This window comes from Primulina eburnea, chromosome 16, assembly GCF_022965805.1.
Source record: "Primulina eburnea isolate SZY01 chromosome 16, ASM2296580v1, whole genome shotgun sequence".
NCBI lineage: Eukaryota > Viridiplantae > Streptophyta > Magnoliopsida > Lamiales > Gesneriaceae > Primulina > Primulina eburnea.
In genome coordinates this window covers 19043511-19055276 of record NC_133116.1, presented here as the reverse complement: position 1 = coordinate 19055276, position 11766 = coordinate 19043511, and the positions used below count along the sequence as shown (strand labels likewise).

At 41.3% G+C, this 11766-nt stretch overlaps 1 protein-coding gene and 1 non-coding gene across 2 annotated transcripts; one reads left to right on the top strand and one right to left on the bottom strand.

Moving 5' to 3' along the window:
- Positions 1-6682: 6682 nt before the first annotated feature.
- Positions 6683-11082, bottom strand: LOC140816095 (uncharacterized). Its single transcript, XM_073175161.1, has 9 exons — positions 10709-11082; positions 10289-10609; positions 9848-10111; positions 9458-9752; positions 9293-9364; positions 8255-8476; positions 7718-7981; positions 7281-7318; positions 6683-7172 (listed from the first exon to the last, which is right to left on the bottom strand). The coding sequence occupies exons 1-9, from the start codon at positions 11080-11082 to the stop codon at positions 6683-6685; spliced, it is 2340 nt and encodes a 779-aa protein (XP_073031262.1).
- A 259-nt stretch (positions 11083-11341) lies between these two features.
- Positions 11342-11448, top strand: LOC140817619 (small nucleolar RNA R71). The gene has a single exon (XR_012114832.1). It is a non-coding gene; the product is annotated as a small nucleolar RNA R71 (small nucleolar RNA).
- Positions 11449-11766: the final 318 nt, after the last annotated feature.

Below are 11766 nucleotides of genomic sequence, written 5' to 3'. Positions count from 1 at the left end.
TGGAGAACAACTAAGGCGAATAAAACCCTTGTCCAACAATTATTGAATTTGATCCTTTAGCTCTTTCATTTCGATGGGTGCTAGACGATAGAGTGCTTTAGAAATTGGTACAGTGACCGTCATCAACTCAATAGAAAATTCAACCTCACGGTCCAGTTGAATGTCAGAAATGTCCTCAGGAAAGACGATAGGAAAGTCTCTGACGACCTCAACATCCTCTAGCTTCTGACTATCAGGAACACGTGCTGAATTAACACATGCTATAAAAGCTTGGCATCCTCGTCTCATAAGTTTCCTCGTGAACATTAAAGAGATAATGTGCGGCATTGCTTGTTTCTCGCTACCTCAAAGACAAAATATTTCATGCTGGGTGGTCGAATAGACACTGACCTCTGCCAAAAATATATCGAAACTCCATTTAATGATATCCGATCCATGCCAAGTATGATGTTGAATTCAAGCATTGAGATACGATGAGATCTGCCCGAACCACATATTTTTGCAAACGAAGCTCCAGATTCTTCACAATGCCCGAAGTGATCATTTGGTCACCGGAAAGAATAGAAACTTTGAAGCCCAATCCTATATTCTCGGGTATAATATTTAGTCGCTTGACGAATGTCTCAGATATGAATGAGTGCGTAGCTCCCGAATCCGTCAATGCGTAGGTAGCTACACCTAAAATGAATATCCTTCCTACGACGAATACACCGTCAAATCTATTCGTATTGAAACTTTTGGAATTTCTATCACTATTTTCTCGAATTTTTAAAAATTAAATGCTTGGACCCTAATGTTTCTCGAAAAAATTACATTTTAAACATTCAAATTTTCAAAATTAGCATTTTCATCCTTAAAAGTTTCGAAAATTTCATTTTAGCCCCATATATTTTAAAATTTATCAAATTAGGCCCTAAAATTTTGGAATTTATTGTTTTGACCCTTAGGATTTCTGAAATTGCAAAACAACCCCTAATTAGCTAAGATTTATAAAACAGTCCCTAGAATTTTTATAATTTGCAATTTAGTCCCTGAATTTTCAAAAATTCCATATTTATCCTAGAATTTTCAAAATACAATGCATGCACTTATTCTCGATTTTTTTCAATTTAAAGCCTTAAATTCTTATTTGGATATAATCATCTCCTTTGCATAATGAAGGCTCATAATTCATGCTCAATTTCTATAGTTTTTATTGTCATCTCTTAATTACAACTATGGTAGAACATGCAATCTATTTTCTTCTAGGTTCTTCTTGATCCTTAATCAACTCTCACAACCAATTTAACATATCATGCAATAAAGGCAATATAAAAACGTTGAATAACTTGGTTATCAGTGATTAGTATGGCTCCTCCTCAGTTTCTTCAGCCTGCATCACATAAACTCTACCTACGGTTGGTGCTTTCTTCTTTGGGAGTCGACAGCTTTGTGTCCTTCCTCGCATATAAAGCACTTGTATGTCCCCCACATGCACTTGCCAAAATGTAAGCGATTGCACTCTTTGCACAGTGGCCTCTCTACAGGTTTTGGTGCTCGAGGTTGTGGTGGCTTTGGTTGTCCCGACTTCTTCACTTTCCCTTGGGGCCTTTGCTGTCCTTGAGCTCTTGGAGGTCCTACAAATGGCTTCTTATTCAGTTGAGAACTCTGTTGGTGTTGCTGCCTCTTGTGCTGCATCTCGAAATCAATGTCCCTCAAGTCTTGCTCAGCTTGAAATGCACAGACAGTGGCATCCGCATAATCCGCCGGTCGCATCAACATCACATCACGACGTATAGTAAGTCGTAAGCCATCCAGAAAGTGCCTAACTTTCTCAGAATCATCCCTAGCAATAAGGGGTATAAAGTGACAGCCTGTTGCGTGTTTTCACTACCGCAAGTATACGGTGTCAAGTTTTAGTACTGGTTAGAGTACAGATATCGATCCCACGAAGAGTAAATATTTAAAACTGTATATTAATTACCACAATTGACATAGCTCAACTTTATTTAAACAAATCAAATATTTGGTTTAGAATCAATTCAAATAAAATAGCAATTCCTGTTATTCTAGCACGCAGCAGAAAATTCACTGAGGAAATAAATCTAGAGATATGATTTCGTCGAGTCTCCCCTATGCTAAATTAACATTGACTAACACTTAATTAAATTGCACCATGTTATTAACCAAGAACTCACAATATTTTCTATTCCCTCTGTCGAGTGTTAAATAGAAATGTACTACCTATTACTGATTTTAATATGTCTATTCAAAATCACGTAACACGTAATAAAAGTAAACAAGGTTCTTTTATGGATTCTTCAGAGTTATACGTCTTTTGCACGTTATAAATATCTAACGATGTGATTTCTTCTGTCCTAATTTCAATCCCCTCTGTCGAGTGTTAGATTTCAATTATGTAATCAGTCGAATTATGGCCAGTAATTCAAAAGCATTAAAAACAAGAAATCACAAATAAACACGATGAAATAATTCAATGAAAATTCAAATCGTCATTCACATAGGTTCGACCACGACTACGTCAATCTCTAGAAAATAAAATTAGTTCATGCTCGAATTTAAATCATTACAAAACCTGTTTGTAATCATTAAAAACACAAAAGTAAGAAACCGAATTAAGAACGTGTTGGCGAGAGATGGAAGGGCTTCTCCGTGTCTGGATTCAACGTCTTCTATCTCCGTTCTTCGCGTCCCGTGCTCCGTGCGCTCTCACTTTTCTCCTTGCACTCGAGTTGTGTGACAGCTCTCGTAAGAATATTTCGGGGAACCCCTTAAAATTCAACGCCGAAACCCTTTTATATCTTGAACTCGCGTCGCACGCATATGCGCGCCATGAGCGGCGCATATGCGCGCTGCCCTCTGGTTGTCGCCTATTGTGTCTCGCGCATATGCGCGGCTTGAGTGGCGCATATGCGAGAGACTCACTGTATGGGTCGTGCATGTGCGCGGCTTTGGGGGCGCATGTGCGCCAATCTTTCTGCCAGTAACGCGCATGTGCGCGGGAATACGTCGTGCATATGCGCGGGGCTTACTGCATTTCATTGCTTGCTTAGCTCACATTTCTTCTACTAGGCACCATTTCCGCTCCTTTTCACGTCCTTTCAGTGGTCTCACCTAGATTCCTGCAATCACACCGAAAATAACAAAAACGCGTAATTCCGCCCGAAAAGGACTAACAGTCTGTATAAAATATAAGAATAATATAAGTGCATAAAATGCACTTATCAAATCCCCCCAAGCTTAAACTTTTGCTAGTCTCGAGCAAAATAAAAAACTAAAACATTAACTGGACTAAACCAAACGCATCCTAAAGAAAGTAATTAAACGAACAAGAATTGTGGAATAAAAGGATAACCACTAGCCTCAGAGATTACACTTTCCATGATTTTGAATCAAACACATGCCAAATTACTCAAAGTTCACGTGCGTGTGTGTTATGCTATTCTCGCTTACCCACTCCAAATGCCAAGATAAGTTCATACCTGTTCATCTCATAAAATTCTGGACTCCTCGACACACATGTAATTAGCAAAATCATTGAAGCACACATTTACCTTCACAGATCAACAGGACTTATAGGGTAACATTTGGCTAAACAAAATGGTGTTATGAAAACAACAATTAGTCAAGCAAAATCCAGTATCATCAGATGCGCACATGTAAACAATCAAATTCTGTGTCTATCGACGACATTTGTCAAGTGTCCATAGGCTTAACCTTGACAACTCTTCTCAACTAGTATATTGGGTACGTGTGACTCGGTTAATAGGTCTTTTAAGCGTATAACGTTAGGCTATGGCTAATGGCTTCAAATGAAGGTAGGGTGTCAAAAGTGAGAGAAAACAAACAAATTCATTTTTCAACACGCGTCTCCTTCCTTTTGTTTCACTTCCACTTGCCTTGCCACAACATTTTCATCATTTTGCCCTCCTTTTTACATCACATGTCATACTCTTTTCCTCTTTATTCAACTTCTCCTTTTTTTTAAATAAACATTTCTTTCTTTCTTTTCACCTTTTCATGATATTCTTATATGCACACAAGGGAGAAGAACTTTTGTAGTGATACACATGTTCGTTTTCTCTCAGTTTTCGGTAGGCACTAGTGTATATGCTCAAAAGTTGGTAGTTGACGTAGGAGTTTAGAATTGATACGAATGGGGGCTTTTGTGTGCCTTGGCACACTCCATTCGATTTTCATTAAGCTCAAACATGGGACACTAGGGTGTATATGATGTAATGGGTAGGCTTGAAAGGCTCAAACGTTTCAAAAATTGCCTAAATCATCCCTAAGTCACACAATACCTGTATCTCGCCTCGAAGAGTGCCAAGCCAAGTTCTAGACTACTTTCAATTAGCCAATCAACAAACACAGACATATCATGTTTTCGGGTATTCAAACAGAACAAATCACATCTCATTCTCATTTAGGCTTAAAGGGCTAACAAGTGATAATTTATTCAAGGAAAAACAGGCCCAACATAAATCAAAGACTGCCTGAATCATTTTTGTGTTAGTGAACATGTAACTCAACAACAAGTAATCAACATGCAGGTTTTGGAGTCCATTCATTCATTTCAAATCACAAACCACATGAACACTCTCTCGACATCGGGTGTATCAACAAATCAACTCTCAGATCAAATAATCAAAGCACCCCCCCAAACTTAAAATATGCATTGTCCTCAATGTATAAACAAGAAAGAAATGGGACATGCATACCTCACACGGCGAGCGTCAGTGCTCTCCGTCATCATCATCGACATCCTCATCCATGTGCTGGGGTGGGTACTGTGGAGGAGGTCCTGGATACTGTGGTGGTGGTGGTGGATACTGTGGTGGCCAAGCAGGTGGCTGGGGAAACATGTGATCATCTGGACCTAAAGGTGGGAACCGCTGAGCAAGAACGGACGTGAAGTCCATCATATAACCCATGGCATAGTCCGTGCGGTACTGAAGCGAATCCAGCACATGGCGCTGCTCAACTAGTAATATCCTCTGATCCTGCAACTCAATCTCTAATCGCCTCAATCTGTCTCCCCTGCGCTCTCTGGCTGCTGCCGGTGGTGGTAGTGGTTGAAGCGGTGCCTGTGGCAGGTCCTCGTCATCTGAATCAACGGGAGGCATATAGGGCGCAATGATGGGAGCCTTCGGTTTAAGTACTTGCTCATCAGGCGACCAAGAGACGCCGGCATGTCTGCAGAGTTCGGTAACAATGTGGGGGCATGGCAGGGCGATCGGGGTTAATCCAATGCCGGCTCTCATGATCGATCCATATATTATTCTTCCTAAGTTCACAGATTTGCCCATCAAAATCGCAAAGACAAGCGCAACTTTGTCTTTGGTTACGTCGTGGTAATGTGAGGATGGTAGAACCCGAGCCAACACGAATGACGTCCACGCACTTGCTTTAGGATTCATCTCGGATTTCTTCAGTGAGATTGGACCACTCGCGCTCATTTTCCATACGGCGCCTGCCTGACACACAGTCCGGATTACCTCTGAATAATCAACCCCATCGTCTAAGAATGCACTGTACTCGTCCTCTTCGAGGCTCGGCATCTGATATATCGTATTTATCGTCTGAGAATCAAACGATACCGATTTTCCTCGCACAAGTACCTTTGACTCATCATGCCGTATCCGCATATTGGCATAGAACTCTCTCACGACAGAAATCACAGCGTCTGGAGGTGGTTGAGCAAATTCAACCCACTGTCTTCTTTGCAGATCACGCTCAATAAAACCACGTAATGTTGATAAATGAAATCCCCTTTCTAGGATAATCGACTGAGTCATCGAGCTCTCATACACCTGTTGTGCTTCTTCATTCCAAAATCGGTGCGAATCAAAGCTCGAAGAGGTAAGAAGCACCCTTCTTTGACTTCTTTTTTGGTGCCATCTCAATTCAATAAACAGATTTCACAATCACACAATCAAACCGAACCAACAGAAACCACAATCGAAGCTAATCGGACCCCCAAATTTGAACAATATGATTTCACCACGCCAACTATTCCAATAAGCAATGTAACATATAACCCAGTCACAGAATACCTCAATTTAGAGCATCCACTACACAATCTCACAACTTTCCCATATCGATTTACACCAATTTCAATATTTGATTCAAAAATCTGAATAAACCCTTGAGTTCACAAGAAAAATTACCAAAAAATTGAAGTGTGATTGGCTTTCAGAGGGAGGTGCGGCGGCGGCGTGGCGTTTCAAGGAGCCGGCGGCGGTGAGGGTTTTGAGATTTGAAGGTGAAAGCGAATGATTCGCGATCTGCAACGTTTTTTTTATACTGGGTCGCGCGCATATGCGCCGACCTTTCTGGAAATTCGCGCATGTGCGCGCTCTAAGTGGCGCATATGCGCTGACCTTTCTGGAAATTTCGCGCATGTGCACGCTCGGAATGGCGCATATGCACTGAACTCTCGGCCAATGTTGCACCTGTTCACGAAAATTCGTCGCGCATGTGCACGTGGCACACTATCCTTTGCATTTTTTTTAAATACCTACAAAAAAAATAGCATCATGCAAATTAATACTTGAGAAAGTTAAAATTAATAAACTATAGAATCGAAATAAAATAAATAAAATGAATGCAAAAATAAATAAATGTGGGTTGTCTCCCACATAGCGCTTGGTTTAACGTCATCAGCCTGACTTTCTTCAGTCTACTTTGGTTCTCCCAGTGGGATGTTGTCCATGTGTCGCACTTCATTTCCAAAGTGATGCTTGACCCTCTGACCATTGACTTTGAATGTCTCACCATTTTTGCATTTTAGCTCAATTGCCCCATGTGGGTACACTGTTTCCACTGTGAATGGTCCAGACCATCGTGATTTTAACTTACCACGAAACAGCCTCAGTTGGGAATTGAATAATAACACCTGTTGCCCCGGTTCGAAAAGTCGTCGAAGAATCTGCTTGTCATGCCATCTCTTGGTCTTTTCCTTGTATATCTTGGCATTTTCGTATGCATCATTCCTAAACTCCTCCATCTCATTCAGCTGCAGCAGTCGTTGTTCGCCCGATGCTCCCTTATCAAAATTTAATTTTTTGACAGCCCAAAATGCCTTGTGCTCCAGTTCCAAAGGTAAATGACACGCTTTCCCAAAGACCAATCTATAAGGCGACATCCCGATAGGTGTCTTATATGCAGTCCTGTATGCCCATAATGCATCATCTAGCTTGATCGCCCAATCCTTCCGATTTGTCTTCACTGTCTTTTCTAATATTTGTTTGATCTCTCGGTTGGATATCTCTGCTTACCCATTGGCTTGCGGGTGGTATGCCAGTGTCACCCTGTGCTTCACATCATATTTGGCCAATAGTGAGTTAAAAATTTTGTTACAGAAATGCGTACCTTCATCACTGATGATGGCTCTAGGCGTTCCGAATCTTGTGAAGATGTTCCTGTGGACAAACTTAACAACAACTCGAGCATCATTAGTACTGGTGGCGATTGCTTCCACCCATTTTGACACATAATCAACAGCAAGTAAAATGTAAGATTGACCAAAAGAGGATGGGAATGGAACCATAAAATCAATACCCCAGACATCAAAAAGTTCCACCTCCAAAATATTTGTTAGTGGTAATTCATGTCGTCTAGAAATATTGCCAACTCTTTGGAATTTATCACATGACTTGACTAAAGTATAACTGTCTTTAAATAAATTAGGCCAATAGAAACCTGACTGTAATACCTTAGCTGCTGTTCTAGATACCCCAAAGTGTCCACCGTAGGGTGAGGAATGACACTGCTCTAGAATTATACCCGCTTCTTCTTCAGCTACACATCGTCTGATTATCTGATCAGCGCATCTCTTGAACAAGAACGGATCATCCCACAGATAAAACTTGGCATCATGAAGAAATTTCTTCCTTTGATGATACGTTAAATCTGAATGTAATTCTCCTGCAGCAAGGAAATTAGCTATATCTGCAAACCACGTATGTGTAGCACTTACCTTGAAAAGTTGTTCATATGGGAACGACTCATTGATAGCTCCACCTTCAGTTCTTTCTTCCAGCTCTAGTCGTGACAGGTGATCAGCCACCTGGTTCTCACAACCTTTCTTGTCTTTGACCTCAAAGTCAAATTCTTTAAGTAGGAGTATCCATCGTATCAACCTGGGCTTTGCATCCTTTTTGGCAAACAGGTAACGAAGAGCTGCATGGTCATTAAAAACCGTTACCTTTGTGCCAATGAGATATGTTCTGAATTTGTCGAATGCAAACACCACTGCTAGCATCTCTTTCTCAGTGGTTGTATAGTTCTGTTGGGCTGCGTTAAGTGTACGACTAGCATAGTAGATAGTCTTGAACATCTTGTCTCGCCTTTGTCCCAACACTGCTCCTACAGCATAGTCGCTCGCATCGCACATGAGCTCAAAGGGCCCCTTCCAGTCAGGCACTATCATGATAGGTGCAGAAGTCAGAGCTGTCTTGATCTTGTTAAACGCCTGCAAACAATCATCGTCAAAAATAAATGTAGAATCTTTCTCTAACAGATTACATAAAGGTCTAGTAATTTTAGAGAAATCTTTAATAAAACGACGATAGAACCCGGCATGTCCCAAGAAACTTCTGATCCCTTTCACATTCTTTGGTGGTGGGAGATTTTCAATTGCCACAACTTTGGCTCTGTCCACTTCCATTCCTCTCGCTGAAATTTTGTGCCCAAGCACAATACCTTCTTGCACCATGAAGTGACATTTTTCCCAATTCAACACTAAATTCTTCTCCTGACATCTCTGCAAAACAAGGGTCAAATTCTGCAAACAGTGATCAAAGGATGAACCAAAGACAGATATATCATCCATGAAAACCTCCATTATCTCCTCAACCATGTCAGAAAATAAGGCCATCATACACCTCTGAAACGTAGCAGGTGCATTGCAAAGTCCAAATGGCATTCTCCTAAAGGAAAAAGTACCGTAGGGACAAGTGAAGGTAGTCTTCTCTTGATCCTCTGGTGCTATAACAATCTGATTGTAACCTGAATAACCATCTAGAAAGCAATAATAATGATAACCACCTACTCTATCAAGCATCTGGTCAATAAAAAGGAGGGGGAAGTGATCTTTCCTAGTCGCATCATTCAATTTCCTGTAGTCTATACACACTCGTCAACCAGTCACAGGACGAGTTGAAATCAATTCGTTATTCTCATTTCTTACTACAGTTATTCCCCCTTTCTTAGGCACTACTTGTACTGGTGACACCCATGAACTATCAGATATAGCATAAATAACACCAGCATTTAACAATTTTAATACCTCAGCCCTCACAACTTCTTTCATGGCTGGATTAAGCCTCCTCTGATGATCAACATAGGGGGTATAGGACTCCTGCATCAATATTTTATGCATACAAACAGTAGGGTTAATCCTCTTTATATCAGCAATTGTCCATCCCAACGCAGATTTAAATTCTCTCAACACCCTCAACAACCTATCTTTCTCATCACTAGTAAGAGCAGAAGATATAATTACCGAATGTGACGAACCCTCGTCTAGGAAAGCATAGCACAAGTGACTCGGTAAATCCTTCAATACAGGGGATGCTTTTGGTACCTCTTTACTTGCATCCTCAAGTAACTCTTCAAGTTGGGCATCAATCTTTTCCTTAGGGAGTGTATTGAGAGCATGTAACTCCTCTTGCACATCCCAATCATCTTCATCCAGTGTAGAAGCTGATTCAACAAGCATCTCTCCAAAGAGTCTTTTGTCAACTTTCCTGCACCAACATGAGATACACATGAATCAATTATATCAATACTCTTACAAGTACTTACCTCATTTGGTCCCTTGATGGTGTTGTAGATTTTGAACACGACTTCATCTCCACCTACTCTCAATGTGAGCTCGCCCTTGTGCACATCAATCAATGCTTTCCCGGTGGCCAAGAATGGCCTTCCAAAGATAAGTGGCGTCTCCTGGTCTTCCTCCATATCTAAGATGACAAAATCAGCAGGAAATATGAATTTGTCTACCTTTACCAGCACATCCTCTACTATCCCTCGTGGATAGGTAAGTGATCTGTCCGCCAGCTGCAAAGTAATAGTGCTAGGTTTCACCTCGCCAAGCTCCAATGTCCTGTAAATAGAAAAAGACATTAAATTTATACTAACACCCAAATCACATAAAGCTCTATTTACTCTAGAACCACCAATAACACAAGGAATAGTAAAACTCTCTGGATCTTTGAGTTTCTGTGGTAGTTTCCATTGGAGTATGGCACTGCACTATTCGGTCAGCTTTACAGTCTCAAACTCTTGAAGTTTCCTCTTTTTGGACATCACATCCTTGATGAATTTAGCATAATTGGGCATTTGCTCCAATGCATCGGCAAATGGGATGTTGATGTGTATTTTCTTGAAAATTTCCAGGAACTTCGCAAACTGATCATCCAACCCTTTCTTCTTGAACCTCTGTGGATATGGAAGATTTACCTTCGGTAAGGGCTGCTGTTTAAGTAATTTCTCAGGTTCCTCTACTTTCTCTTCTTGGATACTTTCGCTCTTTCCTTCATCTTCCTCAACTGTAACCTCTACACTTTCTTCAGTAGGCTCTGGAACCCCAATTTCTTTGCCACTCCTCAGTGTGACAGCCTTTCACTGTTCCCTAGGGTTCACCTCGGTATTGCTGGGAAACTATCCTCGGTTCTGATCTTTTAAAGCATTGGCTACTTGCCCAATCTGTGTTTCCAAGGATTTCATCGTGGCACCTATATTACCCATGTGTGTCTCCATGTTATCAAGACGAGACTCAGTTCTCGCCATTCTCTTCCCAGACTCATTCACAAATGTGCCAACTAGATCTTCAAAAGATGGCTTTCCTTCCCCTTTTTGTGTATTGAACCCCGGTGGGAGATTCAACGCGTTCTTGTTGTTTGCATAAGAGAAATTCTCGTGATTCCTCAAACCTGGATGATAAGTATTAGGGGGAGGATTACCTCGATAACCTCCAAAGCCACGGTTGTTGATGTACTGAGCTTCCTCCATAACTGGCTCTTCCTCAGCAGTCACCAATGCTACCTCAGACGTAGATTGGCCTGGCTTGTTCATCGCTGCAATCTGTGTGGTCAATGCCGAAACCTATGCAGTAAGTGATGTGATTGGGTCTACAGCATACACTCCAGCAGGTTTCCTTGATCCAGATCTTTCACTCGGCCACTGACAACTGTTGATGGTCATCTGTTCAAGCAAATCATAGGCCTCATCAGGTGTTTTAGAAAAAATAGTACCTCCGGCGGCTGCATCCACATTTCCTCTAGTTGGCCCATCTAAACCATTGTAAAGTAACTCAATCTGCACCCAATCTGCATAGCCATGATTCGGGCACTTCCTGAGTAATTCCTTGTATCGCTCCCACGCCTCATATAACACTTCAAATTCTCTCTGCCTGAAGTTGGTGATATCTATTTTCAGCTGAGCAGATTTAGCAGGAGGGAAGTACTTTGACAGAAACTTCGTAACCAAATCTGCCCAAGTAGTAACACTTCCCAGCGGTAGAGATTGGAGCCAACTCCTTGCGTGAGCCCTAAGAGAAAACGGAAACAGGCGCAATCGAATAATTTCGTCAGAAACACCGTTAATTTTTACCGTATCCATGATCTCCAGAAAAGTTCTGAGGTGAAGATGGGGATCTGCGGTGGCTGATCCTCCAAATTGCTTCTGTTCAACCATATTGATGAGTGAGGGCTTCAGCTCGAAATTATTAGCAGCAATAGTTCCACGAGCTATTCCAGA

Excerpts from the sequence above, each read along its gene's own strand:
- LOC140816095 (XM_073175161.1), bottom strand. The coding sequence starts at position 11,082 with ATGAACAAGCCAGGCCAATCTACGTCTGAGGTAGCATTGGTGACTGCT. Across the intron at positions 10,112-10,288 it reads AAAAAGAGGAAACTTCAAGA|GACATTGGAGCTTGGCGAGG; the intron begins GTTTGAGACTGT and ends TTCTATTTACAG. Across the intron at positions 7,982-8,254 it reads AGAAAGAGATGCTAGCAGTG|GTAAGTGCTACACATACGTG; the intron begins GTGTTTGCATTC and ends CAACTTTTCAAG.